General features: G+C 36.2%; 1 protein-coding gene across 2 annotated transcripts; it reads left to right on the top strand.

Annotated features, from left to right (window-relative positions):
- The first annotated feature begins 3,214 nt into the window (after positions 1-3,214).
- Positions 3,215-17,440, top strand: LOC144964562 (tRNA-queuosine alpha-mannosyltransferase-like). 2 transcript variants are annotated; one of them, XR_013643873.1, is made up of 7 exons: positions 3,215-3,504; positions 7,265-7,432; positions 9,878-10,318; positions 11,428-11,683; positions 12,606-12,676; positions 14,361-14,446; positions 15,730-17,440. XR_013643873.1 is itself a non-coding variant. In XM_078898991.1 (7 exons), exons 1-7 carry the CDS (start codon positions 3,317-3,319, stop codon positions 15,799-15,801), a joined length of 1,278 nt encoding a protein of 425 aa, XP_078755117.1. In that variant the 5' UTR covers positions 3,218-3,316; the 3' UTR covers positions 15,802-17,440. The 2 variants fall into 2 exon arrangements, 1 of the variants encoding a protein (XP_078755117.1); XM_078898991.1 differs by having other exon boundaries at positions 3,218-3,504; positions 11,428-11,679.
- Positions 17,441-19,177: the final 1,737 nt, after the last annotated feature.

Below are 19,177 nucleotides of genomic sequence, written 5' to 3'. Positions count from 1 at the left end.
TTTATTTTTTGTCAAAGTTTATCCCCCCCCCTCACCCCCTCCCACCCGCCTTCTCTCTCTCTCTCTCTCTCTCTGTGTGTGTGTGTGTGTGTGTGTGTGTGTGTCTCACACACACACATCATTATTATTATAAGTAATTTATTTTAGAATCTTACAAAGTTATCGTAACCTGATCTAGAGAATCAAACTAATCTGTACGATTTTGCACATAAAGCCTGAGCCGATAGTAAAGAAAAAGAGCAGCCGATCTCTAGCAGACGAAACACACATTCAGTGATCCGCGCCTATTTCGTGACACACAATTTTTCGGCTGATACGCAATGAAATGCATTGTTGTCATGGAGAGCGGGAGGGAAGAGAGAGCTCTCTAAGTCTAAGCGTTAGCTTCTAAACTCTCTGGGGGCACCTAACTTTACTGCTCTATAAACATAAAACAAACATCAAAGTAAGAGTAAAACGGAAGAAAAGCAGTGTAAAAAGTTGGGCACTTTTATTTTCCAAACAAATTTAAATATTTTTCAATTCCAACCCACGGGCACCTGCTATATAGTGGGTGTGTCTTTTTTACGAAACCCGCCGAAACCCTGCGAAACCCGCCGAAACCCGCCGAAACCCGACGAATCCCGACAAAGTTATGGGAAGTAGGTGGCTGTGGGGAGTGAACCTAGAACTCAGGGAAGTGTACACCATTGGGGAGTGAACCTGGGACTGGGTTTCGGCGGGTTTCGTAAAAAAGAACCAGTGCTTTTTTACGAAACCCGCCGAAACCCGCCGAAACCCGGCGAAACCCGACAATATCCAGCAAAGTTATGGGAAGTAGACAACTGTGGGGAGTGAACCCGATACTCAGGGAAGTGTACACCAGTCGGGAGTGAACCTGAGACTAAGGTTATCGGCCGGTTTCGGCGGGTTTCGTAAAAAAGAATTAGTGCTTTATTACGAAACCCGCCGAAACCCGCCGAAACCCGACAATATCCGGCAAAGTTATGGGAGTTTGGCAACAGTGGGGGGTGATCCTGGGAGTCAGGGAATTGCACACCAGTGGGGAGTTAACCTGGGACTGTGTAAAAAGGATATCAGTGGGAAATAAACCTGGGACTAAAGGGAGATGGATACCATTGAAAGTTGAAGCCGGATATGGGAGTTGAGTACCAGAGGAGAATGAACCTGACACTATAGGAGGTGGGCGCCAGTGAGGAGTGAACCTGGGACTATGTAAACAGGATATCAGTGGGAAATACACCTGGGACTAAAGGGAGGTGGATACCATTGGGAGTTGAAGCCGGATTTGGGAGTTGGGTACCAGAGGAGAGAAAAACCTGACACTATAGGAGGTGGGCGCCAGTGGGGAGTGAACCTGGGACTATGTAAAAAGGATATCGGAAATAAACCTGGGACTAAAGGGAGATGAATACCATTGAAATTGAAGCCGGATATGAGAGTTTGGTACCAGAGGAGAATGAACCTGACACTATAGGAGGTGGGCGCCAGTGGGGAGTGAACCTGGGACTATGTAAACTGGATATCAGTGGGAAATAAACCTGGGACTAAAGGGAGATGGATACCATTGAAAGTTGAAGCCGGATATGAGAGTTTGGTACCAGAGGAGAATGAACCTGACACTATAGGAGGTGGGCGCCAGTGAGGAGTGAACCTGGGACTTTTTACATTGTCCCAGGTTCACTCCCCACTGGCGCCCACCCCCTATAGTGTCAGGTTCATTCTTCTCTGGTACCAAACTCTCATATCCGGCTTCAACTCCCAATGGTATCCATTTCCCTTTAGTCCCAGGTTTATTTCCTACTGATATCCTGTTTACAGAGTCCTAGGTTCACTCCCCACTGGCGCCCACCTCCTATAGTGTCAGGTTTCTCTCTCCTCTGGTACCCAACTCCCAAATCCGGCTTCAACTCCCAATGGTATCCACCTCCCTTTAGTCCCAGGTTTATTTCCCACTAATATCGTGTTTACATAGTCCCAGGTTCACTCCTCACTGGCGCCCACCTCCTATAGTGTCAGGTTCATTCTCCTCTGGTACCAAACTCTCATATCCGGCTTCAACTTTCAATGGTATCCATCTCCCTTTAGTCCCAGGTTTATTTCCCAATGATATCCTGTTTACATAGTCCCAGGTTCACTCCCCACTGGCGCCCACCTCCTAAAGTGTCAGGTTCATTCTCCTCTGGTACCAAACTCTCATATCCGGCTTCAACTTTCAATGGTATCCATCTCCCTTTAGTCCCAGGTTTATTTCCCACTGATATCCTGTTTACATAGTCCCAGGTTCACTCCCCACTGGCGCCCACCTCCTATAGTGTCAGGTTTCTCTCTCCTCTGGTACCCAACTCCCAAATCCGGCTTCAACTCCCAATGGTATCCACCTCCCTTTAGTCCCAGGTTTATTTCCCACTGATATCCTGTTTACATAGTCCCAGGTTCACTCCTCACTGGCGCCCACCTCCTATAGTGTCAGGTTCATTCTCCTCTGGTACCAAACTCTCATATCCGGCTTCAACTTTCAATGGTATCCATCTCCCTTTAGTCCCAGGTTTATTTCCCACTGATATCCTTTTTACAGAGTCCCAGGTTAACTCCCCACTGGTGTGAAATTCCCCGAGTTCCAGGTTCACTCCCCACTGGCGCCCACCTTCTATAGTGTCAGGTTCATTCTCCTCTGGTACTCAACTCCCATATCCGGCTTCAACTTTCAATGGTATCCATCTCCCTTTAGTCCCAGGTTTATTTACAACTGATATCCTTTTTACACAGTCCCAGGTTAACTCCCCACTGGTGTGCAATTCCCTGACTCCCAGGATCACCCCCCACTGTTGCCAAACTCCCATAACTTTGCCGGATATTGTCGGGTTTCGGCGGGTTTCGGCGGGTTTCGTAATAAAGCACTAATTCTTTTTTACGAAACCCGCCGAAACCGGCCGATAACCTTAGTCTCAGGTTCACTCCCGACTGGTGTACACTTCCCTGAGTATCGGGTTCACTCCCCACAGTTGTCTACTTCCCATAACTTTGCTGGATATTGTTGGGTTTCGCCGGGTTTCGTCGGGTTTCGTCGGGTTTCGGCGGGTTTCGGCGGGTTTCGCAGGGTTTCGGCGGGTTTCGGCGGGTTTCGGCGGGTTTCGTAAAAAAGACACACCGTTATATAATAACCCGACAAGATTGACTGTTGTAATCGTACATTTTATCGCAATAACCGGAAAGTTCCGTTATGTCGTACATCTACTTTCGGTTTTACTTTTCATTTTCAATTGCAGTCCCCTAATCCAGCCATCACTCATCACTCATTAATGGACAAATACAAATGGATATAGTGGCTATAGAACCGTTTTATGGCGGATCTCATGCACAGTTGATTAAAGTTTTATTAGCTGATGAATTGGTTGGTCATAGACTTGACGTTTACACTTTGCCTGCCAAGAAATGGCACTGGAGAGCCAGGACATCAGTCTTGCATTTTATGGAGACAATTCCTTTCAGTCCAATTTATCGGTAGCCTATACTACGGCTTATTTTATTATACATAAATATGGTTTAATGAAATATATGCGTTTTTGATTACTTATTGGTTCAATCTTTTGGGTTAAAAATAAGATAAAATAAAGCCATATATTCAATTGTTTTGATAACTGGGAAGGATGAGTTGATAATTATGGCCCCGCTGCCGTTGTTGATTCACTGGGCAAAACGCTTTTACATTGGTTCGGTGTGAATGAGTACCTGGCCTTAGGTAATGTGGAAAATGTAATATTGATAGTGCAAATGCAAAAAGTGATGCCTAGCAACTAATGTCTTTCGAAGTCGCAATTTGGACCCGAGTCTGAATTGCTTCCCGTGGCAATTCGGACTCCTGCCACAATGCGCCTGCGCAATCACAGGAAGTGTTGGAAGTGGAAGCTGGGTCGAAAGTGAAGCGTGGTAGGGTAGGGGGAAGCTGCTCGTTGTCGGTAGGAGGGCGAGTGAGCGAGCAAGTCACGTTTTAGAACTCCCAAAGATGACTAACATTCAAAACCGGTGATCCCCTTTGTCTTCCTTTTTCTTGGGTACTTTTTAATTGTAATTCTAGAACTTTTTACTATCCAATTTCTCCCTTTTTACTGGCGCTGATAAAACCTAAATGTGTTGCAAGCGACTTAAAAACAATACAAAACATAGATCTAAATATTTGTGGTCTTTGGTAGATTACAATTGTAGTCGCTATTGTTAACGTTAACAATCAATTTGCCCTCAGATAGATAAAAGAGTGTCTTTGTGTAATGATTGGAAGATTTATTTGATTTGCCCTCGCATAGATAAAAGAATGTCTTTGTGTAATGATTAGAAGATTTATTTGTTTACCATGAGCATGTTGCATAAGATACATGTGTGACATATCTACATTTTATATTTTGCCATTTGCAGCCGCGAAAAAGTGCGGGGAAAGGAAAATAATATGACTTTGGGCATTGAGCGTTTTAGTTAAAAGGCAGTATGGGTCGGGCTTTGACAAAAGGCAGTATCTTAATTCTTTTTTAATTAAAAAAATATGCATGCTGTTTTATTTCTAAATATAAAAATAGAGGCGATTCTTGGCAGCAAACCAGCAATAGAGAAACTGGGGTAGGGGCAGAGTACCGTCTAATACTAATATTATTAGATAATACTGGACTAGGTGCCTATTAATAAAATAAGCACTGGTTGCATACAGAGAGAAATTTAATGATCAATAACTGGTAATGGGATGGGGGGGGGGGGGGGGGGGGGGTTAACCAGCGACTTTTCAAGTAGACGATGGGGGTAACCATTAACATCTCCACAACCCACAAACGACCGAGGCGCTGGACGCAGGGGAGAACATGGTGATACGAGATCAAAGAGAAAAAGACGCCGGCTCTTGGGTTGTGGAAATGGTTGTTGGGGGGGGGGGGGGGGGGAGTGTGTGTGTGTGTATGTGATTATTCTGTATGACTTGAGTTAGATACAAATTTTTTTGGGTTCGTGGATAGCTCATACGGTAGAGTCACGCTCTCTATTGTCTTCTGGCACTTTTCTACTCACTTCATCCCTTATTCTGTTTTTAATGACTTAGAGATACTCATGAGTCTGTGTGTGTGTGTGTGTGTGTGTGTGTGTGTGTGTGTGTGTGTTTACAAAGACCTAATTGTCACGGGAAGCAATTCAGATTCAGGGTCCGAATTGCCACGGGAAGCAATTCAGACTCGAGTCCGAATAGCCTTTTGCATGAAATTGAAATTCAGTCTCTCTTTTTTTAGGCCAACGGAAATAATTAGGAGGAACTTTTGAATGAGCATGTTGCTTTTATTTTTATTATGGACGTGTCAATCGCCAAGGAGTGAGTCCTTGGTAGTTAATTAATTAATTAATTCCCTTTATTCATCCCAAAGGGTAATTTTTCTTTAGTCTCTATTCCAAGCGAAGACTGGAATAACCCAGGCGTCAGCCGCAGTGCAGCGCCGCAAAGTGAGCTAAGGTGATTGCTCAAGGCCACACAACGCGGCGGTAGTCGAACTCGGTACCTTTCGGGTGTGAAGCAAAGACCATACCGCTGAGCCACGCTGTCCCATAACAGTACATCAACTGCCAAGGAGTCAAATTTTAACTTTTCAGCTCCATACAGTGATTTCAGTCGAGCCTCATATATCAAAACAAAAATTACTGTTGTTTTCGGATTCAGCAGGGAAAAAAACAGGATGAAGTGGCAAATCCCTGCAAGTTTAAATAATGCCCAATAGATTAAAAATGTAATTAGGATTTCCTTTGTTTTAAAGGAATATATACTGCACATCGTCATAATAAGGAACAATTCACGTAAATATCTGTGCAACAAGATCAATTCATGGCAGTTATTAGTAAATAGTTGATGATTTACCAACTAACGAGGTCCATGACAAAAAGAAGAAATATGAGAGAGACAGAGAGAGAGAGAGAGAGAGAGAGAGAGAGAGAGAGAGAGAGAGAGAGAGAGAGAGAGAATAAGGAGAAAATGAGTAAATGAAACAAGAGACGGAGATAGAGGAGAAAATGACAGTAGTACTAATATTAATATTAAAGTATCACTCCATACTCCGTGACAGTTAAGTGTTGCCGATTTACCAATTCATGGCAGTTATTAGTAAATAGTTGATGATTTACCAACTAACGAGGTCCATGACAAAAAGAAGAAATATGAGAGAGACAGAGAGAGAGAGAGAGAGAGAGAGAGGAGAAGAGAGAGAGAGAGAGAGAGAGAGGAGAGAGAGGAGAGAGAGAGAGAGGGGGAGAGAGAAGAGGAGAGATAAGGAGAAAATGAGTAAATGAAAAAGAGACGGAGATAGAGGAGAAAATGACAGTAGTACTAATATTAATATTAAAGTATCACTCCATACTCCGTGACAGTTAAGTGTTGCGATTTACAATTCATGGCAGTTATTAGTAAATAGTGATGATTTACCAACTAACGAGGTCCATGACAAAAAGAAGAAATATGAGAGAGACAGAGAGAGAGAGAGAAGAAGAGAGAGAGAGAGAAAAGAGAGAGAGAGAGAGAGAGAGAGAGAGAGAGAGAGAGAGAGAGAGAGAGAGAATAAGGGGAAAATGAGTAAATGAAACAAGAGACGGAGATAGAGGAGAAAATGACAGTAGTACTAATATTAATATTAAAGTATCACTCCATACTCCGTGACAGTTAAGTGTTGCCGATTTACCAATTCATGGCAGTTATTAGTAAATAGTTGATGATTTACCAACTAACGAGGTCCATGACAAAAAGAAGAAATATGAGAGAGACAGAGAGAGAGAGAGAGAGAGAGAGAGAGAGAGAGAGAGAGAGAGAGAGAGAGAGAGAGAGAGAGAGAGAGAGAGAGAGAGAGAGAGAGTATTATTTGATATTATTAACATCACTGTTGCAATAACATCGTTTTGTGACCAGTGACCCTAATGTTACTCTGTGGCAGTTACAAGTACACATGCATGATGAACTGACACAGTCCTTGGCAATTGATGATTTGTCAATTGTCAAGGACCTTGACAATTGACGCTACTTTTTATTATCATGACTTGACTTACTTATTGCTGTCCTAATAAACTGATTGGGTGGTTCTGTTTATCAGTTTTCAGGTTTTTCTCTTTTTTAATTCAAATACAACTTCCTTGACAGCTTCTCTCATGATATATTTTTGTTTCACAGTATGAATTTTAAACCTGTAGGTATCTATGTTTAACTTTTTTTTTATCATTCATGATCAATGATTTTTCATATTTTTCTTTTTCACAGTGTCCTCTTCTCAAGCTCAGTTTTGAATTTGGCTGAACTGGTTGCTCTACGCCCCGATCTTGCAGGACTATGGAAAGTTGTGTACTTTCACGAAAACCAGCTAGTTTATCCTGTGAGGAAACATCAAGATCGAGATTTCCATTATGGATACTGCCAAATTACTACTTGGTAATATTGCTTACAATTAATAATTTATCTTGTGAATAAACACTAAGGCAAAGACAAGGCGTTGATTGATCTATCAAATCCCACTAATAGTGCAGATATAAACTATCTTTCCTAATTCTCTAGCAGGTTTTCTTGATTTTTCAGGTATATTTTATGTAATTTAAATAATGATTTATTTATTTTTTTTAGCAATGGAGCGTTATAAGGCATACCATCTTCAAGCAGGCCTGTAAATCTTCCATCTATTGTCGGATTTCCGACAGTACAATTTTGCTCTATAAGTGCTAATATTTTTTAAAAAAAAATTAATAGTAAATATAAAATTCCTAACGTCAAAGAACAGAACCAATAAAAAAGAAAATAAAAGACTTTTATGTCGTTCCTCGCAAAAGTCAGTTTTATTCCGTCTCAAACGCCGACTTAAAAAAACAAAAAAACAAACTTTTTATTTGTTGCATCAAAGACAAAATAAAACTAGGCCGTCTATCAGTTAGCTATAATATTATTATGCCACCTACACGCTCCGCTAGGCATGGATGTATTCACTACCTGGCTACTGTGCCACAGCCAGCGAGAGAGGGTCGCGAAGTTCGTGCGAGTCGTCGAACACACACCTAGTCAGTAATTAACTAGCACGCACAGAAGTGTGTCGGACCGGACCATTTCTCTCTATTTTTCTACTGCCACACATGCATTTCTCCGTGTCTTATTTCTTTTCCCCTATGATTTATTGTTTCCGTCTGGATGTGAGACGGAAAAAAAAATAATGCGAAATAATTATTTTTCTTCGAAATATATATTCTTCTTCGAAAGCTCTCATACGACCGCACCACCTCTTCTTCTTCTTCTTCTTCTTCTTCTTCTTCTTCTTCTTCTTCTTCTTCTTCTTCTTCTTCTTCTTCTTCTTCTTCTTCTTCTTCTTCTTCTTCTTCTTCTTCTTCTTCTTCTTCTTCTTCTTCGTCTTCTTCTTCTTCTTCTTCTTTTTCTTCTTCTATAAGAATTAATCCAAATAAACGAAAGAATCAGACTTCTTATTATTCCTTATTACTTATTCCTATATTTTTCTTGGTATCTGATGTTTCAGTCTATGATTGAAAACACAATAGGCGGGTGGTTGGATGGGAGCATCACCCTTGAATCATATACCTATGATGTTCGCATGGGTGTACGATCCGATAGTGATGTCGTTTCTTCTTCTCTTTACTAGCCTATCCTGCTTCTTTGGTTTGTGATTGTATTTTTGACAGGGGATATTTTTTTTTCTGTAAATCTTCTGCCTGTTTGTTCTTGGTTATTTATAATTTAGCTTATGATATCTTTAGGTTATGATTTTGATTTACATTTGTACTATTTTTGTTAGATTGCTTGTTTTTTTGTTTCAGCGGTCTCTCATATAACCTCAATTGTGTTGGAAGAGACCTAAAGCAACAAACAAACCAAAAAAAAAAAAACACAATAGTTCAAACAATGGTTTTAATGAATAAATACCAAAATGTTTCATTATGAAGTGCATTCTAGTTGATAGTTGTTTCATAGATATTATAATGTTTTTATTGCCTGCTTGCTTGGCATAAGAGTCGGCTGTGATTTGTAAACTTTAAAGGTCTGTTATGACTAAAGATGGACCTTAAACTAAATGCTACTTTATGATTTATTTGCAATTAAATTGTTTTATGAGAAAAAGTATTAATTTTTAGCCCTTTTGAAAATAAATTATATCAAAATATGATATTTTATTCTATTAGATTAGTTATGTTGATCCTAAGGGCAGCTTATGTCACTGTGAGTAGTCCGATCTTGGACTAATATCATGATCTAATGTCACAGGATTCAAATCAGCAACTAGGTACCTTGATGAAATTGAAGGCATAGCCCTACGAAAAATACTCCAATTGGATATGAATTCAGAGGTCCTATTGATGAAGTAGTGTTTTCTTTGTACAAAAATCCTTAAGCTTAACAGGATACCTACATGTCCTATTCTGTGAAATTCTCAAAAGGTCGGGGTAATTAGGTTTGAAGTTCGATCCCCATTTGAGGAAGGCTAATTGTTTTAGAGCATTTTTCTAGTATTTTTCACTGTTTCCTACACACCTTTTCATATTTTTTATCTTACTTCAGTGACTGCTCCTTAATTGGTCTCATTCTGTGTTGTGTGTGGAATTTAGGTTGTTCCATCATTGAGAAATATAAAAGATAATGGTAAAGAGAGCTTTGGACATGGTGACATGCACCATATAAATGCAATATTATATTTTCTACGTTGCCAAAAAAAAAATCATTGTATATTCCATATGCAGATTTGAGTGATGTTTTTTTTTTTTTTTTTACATTATGTATCATCTGTCTAGATTATAACAGTTTTAATATGGTAACTCATCATCAGACTTATTTATTCATTTGAAAACATGGCCCTAATCAATTTTCACCATTTTCAACTTTTAGTCTCGTTGCAGATGTCATTGTGTTCAATTCCTATTTCAACATGGAGTCGTTCCTAAAGAATATATCAAGACATTTGAAACTGATGCCAGACTACAGACCCAAAGATTTAGAAGCTAAAATGAGACCAAAATGTCGTGTCATACACTTCCCTGTGGATTTTCAAAGAGATAAAATCAGAAAAAATAAACAAACAGAAAAGATGAATATGCAAGAAAATGAGTTAGCAGATGATATTGATTTGGATAAGGAATTGCCTTCTGTTTCTGGTAACTGTTCTTGTCAGGAAACAGATAATATGAGAGCTGTAACCAAAGAAAACCATCAATGTGTGAACCCTGCAATGGGAGATGATGAAAGAATTCAGACAGATCAAAATGAAGTGAATTTACAAATAACAACTGGTCGTGATTCTCATCTTCACATTGTTTGGCCCCACAGATGGTAAGGTTTGATCAACTGTCAATCACATAATGAATACTGTTAGTAAAATAGAAGCATGTCTTTTACAACGAAAAGTGAAAGTTTATTTATTTAGACCACAATTTTAGAGTTTATCCTGAAGTCTAATGTAAAACAGACAGTAACAACTACAGTGCAACCCCTGGATTACGATATCCCCCGGTACCGGAAAATTATGTTGTTATCTAAGGGTGTCTTTATTCAGGGGTTTTCAAGATGGCAGAAAAAGGGGGCGTGTTGAGACCTGTGAATACATAATAACAGTGTGATGAGAGACGACATGTCCCAACAATGTTATAATGTGTATTTCTCAAAGGGCATACCAGTTACGCTTTCACTCTTCAATGTGTATTGTCATTGTTTTGATCGTAAACACTACTCAACCTCAATTCAACATAAACTTTACCACATAACGGTTATATTGACATAGCAATCTATATATATCAGCAATCGGACAAAAAAAATAATGATTCGTAACTGGTTAATGACATCCTTTTGTGAGGTAAAATACAATAGCCAATGAAAATGCAGACATCATGCTGTGAAGTAAATAAACATCCAATGGAAATGAGATGTAATTGTCCAATGACATATTGTGAATGGAACCATTACAGCCAATAATAATGCCAGATCATTATCCAGATACGTTTGTGTACGTGCGTGTGTGTTTATCTGTTTGTGTGATGATTGTTTATGTTTGTGGGTGAAGTGTGATTTCTTTGTGTGTGTGTGTGTATATATATATATATATATATATATATATATATATATATATATATATATATATATATATATATATATATATATATATATATATATATGAGAGAGAGAGAGAGAGAGAGAGAGAGAGAGAGAGAGAGAGAGAGAGAGAGAGAGGGAGAGAGAGAGAGAGAGAGAGAGAGAGAGAGAGAGAGAGAGAGAGAGAGAGAGAGAGAGAGAGAGAGAGAGACTATTTGTATCTAATGAAAAAAATACCATTTCAAAAATTTGTATTTATGTTTCAAGTTCCAATACCTTAATATTATTTAAATTATATCATTTTAAATGCACTATTAAAAAATAAATCACTCAATATTTTATCTCTACCCCAGGGAGCATGACAAAGATCCAGACTCATTTTTTCAGGCCTTATTTCAGTTACTTGATGAGGGATATGAGTTCAAAGTTTCTGTTCTTGGAGAATCTTATCAGGAAGTTCCAGGAATTTTTGATGTTGCAAAATCTAGACTAGGAAGTCGGGTGGTTGCATGGGGTTATCAAAACAGAGATACTTACAGGAGTATTCTTGATATTGCTCATGTTGCTGTGTCGACTGCAAATCATGAGTTCTTTGGTGTTTCCATGTACGTAAGTGTTTATCAGATTAAGTTATGTGTACCGCTGATGCCTAGCTCAAAAGTGAATAATGTTTATCATTGATATGTTTTGAACGAAAAAACGCTTTCCCCTCCACCAAAATTTTTTTTTGAATTAATGATGTTCTCTGACATCCACAGATTTTCATACATCTTTATCCCTTCTTTTGGCAATGTCTATACGTAAAATCAAAAGAAATATGGAGAATTAAACCTTTCAATACAGAAAATTGAGTATTCATTTGTCACAAAAAGAACAACTTGAGATAAAGACATTTAAAATCACTATTTATATTTAATAAAGCAAAAATAAAAAAGCAATCATGATCTATTCATTTTATATGTTGTGTTCCCAACAGTTTTGAATATAATGTAGCAGTTCATTTTATTGCACACTGGGTAATTTTACAAATTTTTTGTAGTAACACCACACGGAGAATTTGATGTGAATGACCGTTTAGTGATTGTGCTTAACCCCTATATTATTCATCAAGATATGACTTGTCGCAGGTTTGAGGGCATAAGTCCTAAGACTATGTATTTATCTTGTAAACCGTGAACCCAGTTTCAGCTGTTCATGTTTATAATGAATCAATTGATTGAATCGTATTCTCACTGTGTTTAACCCCATCCCCTCATAAAGCTCAATACTTTCTCTTATACAACAATGATGTATGAGACAATAATTATTTTAAAATATTAAACTTTTAAAGGCAAACAGATTCACATTATTTTATTCATAGATTGGATTAATACAGAAATGTTGATGTTTTTGTCATTACTATTATTATTTTTCTGGCGTTTTTTTTTGTTTTTGTTGTATCGTCAATTTTTTTTCTCTAATTTTTTAACATTTTGATGTTCCAATATCGATTGAATTGTTTTATCCACGTAATGTTTCTTTTGATTTACAGGCTAGAAGCCACTAGTAGAGGCTGTTTTCCCCTTTGTCCAAAGAGACTGGTCTATCCAGAGATATATCCAGGTACAGTTTTCCATATTTTATCTTCTGCATAGTGAGTCATATACATATTTATATTTATACTAATCCTTGCTATACTGCTCAGACTAAGAAGTCAAAGTAGTATGTCATTTTGCGGGTCATCTTCAATTTTGATATGATGTTGTGTAAGCGTTTTTTGTTTTTTTTAAAATATACCATGTTAAGATCATAGGGTTCCTTTAGGGGCGGTTTGAGTCTAATTATTAGGAAAATCCTTCAAAAAAGTGCTTTTGAGACCTTGGTAGAAAAAGATATTATATTATTAAAGTGGAATTTCTTAGAATATACTATAAAGGTTAAAAAAACACGGTCGAAATGGGTATAGTTTATGTATTAAGAAAAGTTTCAAAAACGGAAAGCTATTCTGCTATTTTCTCAATACGTCATTTTTCAAGGGTATAGGATACTGTGTTAAACATTTCTCAGAATCTATTCCATACAATTGTCTGAAATTTTTCACAGTTATCACAGAGATAATGTGTTATGTCACCATATCGATATTGTTTTTTGATAAGGTATGTGTATTTTGAAATATAATCCAAATTATAATTATAAATTTTTAACTTCAATTTTGTCATAAAATTTTGATTCACAACTTTGTAATGTTCCAGTACAAATCTTATAAGCTAAATCTGTAAAATCTCTGTATGAGGACACAAAATGCTACAATGGTGATAAGAGAGAAGAATATGGAGGTTATCCCTTCATTAGAAACTTTGCCACAAGATTGTTATACTTTTTGATGCTAGACCCCTGAATCAGAATGCAAAATGGATATCGACACAGATAATGTTTTTTTTTTCACCAAAAATGTATTTTAAAAAAATCCTATAATGATGATACAGAATGCTTAAAACCGCCCAATATAGGTAATTAATTCTTTTTTTAGAAAAGACCCAAGCTGTCCCTTTAGCCATAGAGGGCGTTATCGCTTGCCACTGCTCGCTGCTGCATTGTGTGGGCTCGCATGTGGTCATCCGATACCTTTTTGTGTTAGGTATACTCTTTTTCAGTACTGATTCAAGTTCTTTATTCTTCTTTTAGCCGTGAACACATTGATTTTATTTTAACAAGAAGAGTTCTACTTTCATTTTCACTTTACCGTTCACGGATTGAGACAGAAGTTACCGAGTTACGATTTTTTAATGGTTGAAAAGTGTTAGAATTTGGAATTTTGTTTAAAATCAACTTATCAGTTTTTTCATAGTCTTGATAATTGTATTAAATAGTATGTCATATATAATGGAAAAGGCAATTCATTCTTCTATTTTTTGACGTTCGAATTATCTCTGTATCTTATACAGTCAAAAAGTTTTGCCTTTTTTTTAAAAACCTCATTCATTAGCAAACCAGAGTTATGCCCCTTACTTCAGCCATCTGAGTGGGGAATATTTGAAGAGGGTCAGCCCTTTAAGGGCTAAATAAACATTGAATTATATTCCACTTTATTTTATTCTATGACAGACACATTCATTAGGAACGAAAGGCGTTCATCTTACATAATGTGGACTGTAATTTAATTTTCATCAAAAATAAGGTGATTAAAGACTTCAGTCTAGAAAAAAAACCACAACATCAAGTTACTTTAGTATCAGTATCAACTCAAAATATTCCATGCTCAAGGTTCTAAGACCGTATAGTATGACATACAATTTCACATTTTCAGATGAGTGCTTGTACTCAACCCAGGCACAATTGGTGAAAAGACTCAGAAATTTCTGTCGTCGGCCTGACAAAATTCAACCCCCAAAGGTTTGTATAATCTTTTTATTTCTATTTCTCTAAGGATTTTTATCTTTTCAACTCAATATTGCTGCACTGGATGAATTTGTCGTGGCCCAGGAAACCCTCAGGAATGGTCAAAATACTCATTTTGAGATACAGTGGAATCAACATGGGATATGGATAAAGTCATCTGTGCTGAACCAACATTTCTAGTTCAGTAGTGTTGGCTTTATCAGGATTCCACTGTATTATGTTTTGTAATATAGCAGTAGCAGTGTTATTTGAACATTTTGCAGTTTATTTAATCAATTTAACGTAATAACGTTCATGAGATTTGAGGTAGGGAAGGGAGAGAATTATAAAGCTGAGAAAAAACATGTTTAATTTGTGAGAATATTTATCATATATATGTTTATTTTATGATTTAATCATTAAAAAACATATTCATGATAAATATTCTCACAAATACCTTCAGCATTGCAAATAAGAAGGTCTATGAAATGATAAGTCAATTTCGACAACATCGTTGGTAATCATGAATTTTTGCCTTGAAAAGACCTAGTGCGCGTTTCTGTTAGTTTTCCTAGGCCAACACTCAAATATGTCTGACAAAGAGAGCAAAAATAAAAAAACAATCATGATCCATTCATTTTTTATCCTATATTAGATTTTTTATATGAAAAAAAAGAGACAAAGATAGAAAAATTGGGCTTGTTAAGTCAAAGGCAGCATCTGGCAATGTTTTCTGGGCTTGTAATTTGAGTATATGTTTACCCTTTGGTTATGTTTTATCAACATCTGAAAATGAATTAGACATGTCTTTTAAATTTTTTTTGAAAGATTCATATAAAAGTTGAATGTATGATGGCACGCAATTATAATGCAACATTTCTGCTGTTATTTTTGGTCACTAATTCATATTCATATTGCATTTCCATGCAGGCGGTGTCGAGGTGAACACTGCCATTTTTTGCTCTTTAATCTAAAAGGACATTGTGTATTTGATAAATTATAAATAGTAATCATGTCATTTCTTTAAAGTTATTGAATACAATTTTGTGTTGTATTTTCAGACTTTCAATTGTAACATTTTGAAAAATATTGACTACAGACTGGTATAATTTTTTATGACCATTTATAAAGATATACAAAATCACCTCATTTCCCCCTCCGTTATTTCATAAATTTTAGCATTTTTGTATTATTCCAGCGACATTTTAATGTCTAATTCTTTAAGTTTTAAAGCAGTAGGTATGAGTATCATAATTTGAAATTTGACTGAATGTAATTTTACTTCTATATTTTTTCAGATAAACCTTGAAAGGTTTACATGGAAAGCTTTGCAGAAGGATTTTTATGAAATCTTGAAATGTGACTCGTGAGTGTGTGTGGTTTTGTCTACGATAGGAAAATACAAACCACAATTCAGATACTTCATATCTCCATGGAGGTCCTTGGCTTAGTGGATGAGTCAATCACCTCTGAATCAATAACTTGCTGCTCCACAATCTTATGGTGGCAGGATATTGTTTTTCTCCCAAGAATTAAACAAATTCTGTTCCAAAAAAATCATGGAAAGACTAACTTTGGAATGTTTAAGTGATGGGAATCACAAAGTGCATTGGACATGAAAATGGAATTGATTATTTTGTTAATCATTGAATTGACCTGCTTTGAATACATTGTTAATCCTAATTATTGCTAATTGGCAACTATTGACATCCCCGACTTTTACTTTCAAAAAGTAATAGCATTTATCTACAAAAGGAAACAATAGTTGCAAATTAGCAATAATTTTTTTTTAGAAAGAATTTTTTAGGAATGAAATAAGTTTATTTTTGGGTTTTATGTATGTCTGCATGCTAAAAGAAGAAAGAATGTTTAATGGACTATGATGTAATAGAACTCTTACTTTCTGTGCTGAAAAGTGGTTAAATATAATATGTATTCATAAAATCTGAAGTTAGAATCTCGAAACTGCATAAAATGTATGAACAACGTCAACATGTCAGAATTAGTGAAGAATAAAAATAATAAGCAACCTGGGAGTTTTGAATTAATTAAAATAATAATTTAAAAAACCCCACAGAAAACACCACCTATCATAAACTTACCTGGAAAGTTAACAGCTCAAGTGAAAATTGTCCTCAGTGTAATGGCCCACAGCAATTGCTTGTTACATTACAATTTTATAATAACAATCCACCTAATCTGAATTCTACAATCGAAATCTGTATTTTCCTTATTACTTTTTATTTTCCTTTATCTTTTCTTTGAGCTAATTTGAGTCTGAAATCGTCCTAGTTTATATTTCCCTTTTTTTGAAACTGTTATATTCATTCATAGCATGTTTGTTCGTAAACATGATGATACAATTTCATTTTTTAGTTTGGGGAGCATGTGTTCTTGTATGGAAAATTAAGCTCAAAATCTGCTCTTGCATTCATGGAGACTTAAGATATTTTAAGATGTGACCAGAAAAATACAATGGAATCCATTTAAAGTCAACAGTCTTAAAGTCAACTTTTGCTTATAGTCAACACCTTCTGTTGATCCCTAATTTTCTGTTCTTTATCTAATGATTGATAATGGATAAAATCAACCTTGCTCAAAGTCAACCAATCTTTCTGGTCTGACGGTGTTGGGTTTTTCAGTATTCCACTGTATTGAGATGTGGGGCCATGGGTGGGACAATTTTGAGTTCTTGGAAAAGGCTATTTACTCATATTATCTCACCACACTCGTGTAAAATAAGTATATGGTTAGTAACAACATTATCTCTGTCAAAAAAATAATTGTAGTAGTGTCTTACAGTACAGGCATCATGTCTCTTCCCACATGTGAAATCTTATAATGCTTTGTAAAGCATTTTGGGCACATAGAGAATACTCCTGTCTTTAAAAACTCAATTTTTCTATGTTTTTCTTTTTTTTCCCTTAAAGTTATATCGACCTGGTTGTATCACATGCCCGGTGTCTCTTTTTTTCAAATTTTTCTGAATAAAGGTTATATTTACAAATCTGTAGGGTTTATGGTAATAATTTAAAACATATGATATAAAAAATAGGTAAATTAATGATTTGATAGGAAGTTTGTCTTAAATGAAATGATACCTGTAACTAGTTTTTTTGACAAAATGACTTCAATCTTTATTCATTTCAGACAAAAATGCGGGTGGTTGGATGGGAGCATCACCCTTGAATCATATACCTATGATGTTCGCATGGGTGTACGATCCGATAGTGATGTCGTTTCTTCTTCTCTTTACTAGCCTATCCTGCTTCTTTGGTTTGTGATTGTATTTTTGACAGGGGATATTTTTTTTTCTGTAAATCTTCTGCCTGTTTGTTCTTGGTTATTTATAATTTGGCTTATGATATCTTTAGGTTATGATTTTGATTTACATTTGTACTATTTTTGTTAGATTGCTTGTTTTTTTGTTTCAGCGGTCTCTCATATAACCTCAATTGTGTTGGAAGAGACCTAAAGCAACAAACAAACAAACAAAAATCAGACAAAAATATGCATGATAGAATCAGCACATGACAGTAACATAAAAATTTATTTTGAATTAAAGTTTAATTAATACAATTTCAGAATGAAGACACTCATAATAACCTACTTCTCTCATTTACCAATAATGCTTGGCTTACCCTGTTCATTAAATTGGTCATTGTATTGGGGTATTGACATAATACTATTTTCAATTATTGCCAATCCACGATACAAATAGAATGAAGCAAGATATTTTGTCAATAATTTCATTATTCAATATTGTTAAGAAAATTAGTGAATATGAAAAGTAAAACAATGAAATAAATTAGAGAGAGACGTTCTATCAATTGATCGGAAATATGGAATTTTGTGCATATTTTTCATGGAATTGATCTTTAAAAAATACGAAAGAAAACCAGTCCATCTCAACGGAGAATCTTCAATTTAAAAAGAGTATTAAGAAACAAGTGGAATGAAAAAGTGTACGAAAACTTTGAAACTTGATTAATGAGAATGAAGACATCAAACGGAGGAAAATACTAGCTCAAACTGTATGTAGAGAATTACAAAATGTTTGGAATAGGACAAACATCATTAATGAAAATAAAAGATTACATCTTTACAAAGCTCTCGTGCTGCCAATCCTGATGTACAACTGTGACATATCGCAAACAATTGAGACAAGTTATAGGGGTTCATTGGCCAGACAAAATCAGCAATTAGGATGTGTATGACAGATGCAGAGTACGACCAGAACACAAATAAAGCAGCAAAGATGGAAACTGTTTGGGCACATGCTCTGACAAGATGAAAATATTCCAGCACAAACATCAATGGATTACTTCAAACGAGGAGCCAGATACAGAGGACGCACACCAACTTCACTTCCAGCAACATTGAATCAAGATCTCAACAAATACAAAATATATATATATATATATATATATAAACAACAACTGAAGAACTGATTTCAACAACACAAAAGAACACCCAATTGCCTCAGCACCTTAACGCACATGATGACCTTCAAAACCTAAGAATACTTGCGCTGGACTTATGGAAACAAATCACTAACCAGATACAAAGGACTGATTGAAACATTCAAAATTACTCACACATTGTTCACAGCAAGTCTCTATGCAGAAAGCGCGGCCATATTCATTCATTCATTAAATATAAGGCTTTTATTCCCCTCAAGATTGTCAAAGTTACAATGTCAGAAAAAAAATGAACAAAGAAAAAAGGCCTATAGAAATAAATTCA

Source organism: Berghia stephanieae, chromosome 2 (genome assembly GCF_034508935.2).
Source record: "Berghia stephanieae isolate SIO BIC M18660-M18661 chromosome 2, UCSD_Bste_1.3, whole genome shotgun sequence".
NCBI lineage: Eukaryota > Metazoa > Mollusca > Gastropoda > Nudibranchia > Aeolidiidae > Berghia > Berghia stephanieae.
Note: the sequence above shows the minus strand (reverse complement) of the source record. Positions and strands in the feature narration are given on the sequence as shown.

Coding starts and splice junctions, on each gene's coding strand:
- LOC144964562 (XM_078898991.1), top strand. CDS start 3,317: ATGGATATAGTGGCTATAGAACCGTTTTATGGCGGATCTCATGCACAG. Junction 7,433..9,877: donor TACTGCCAAATTACTACTTG/GTAATATTGCTT, acceptor TTCAACTTTTAG/TCTCGTTGCAGATGTCATTG. Junction 12,677..14,360: donor CTATCCAGAGATATATCCAG/GTACAGTTTTCC, acceptor TCACATTTTCAG/ATGAGTGCTTGTACTCAACC.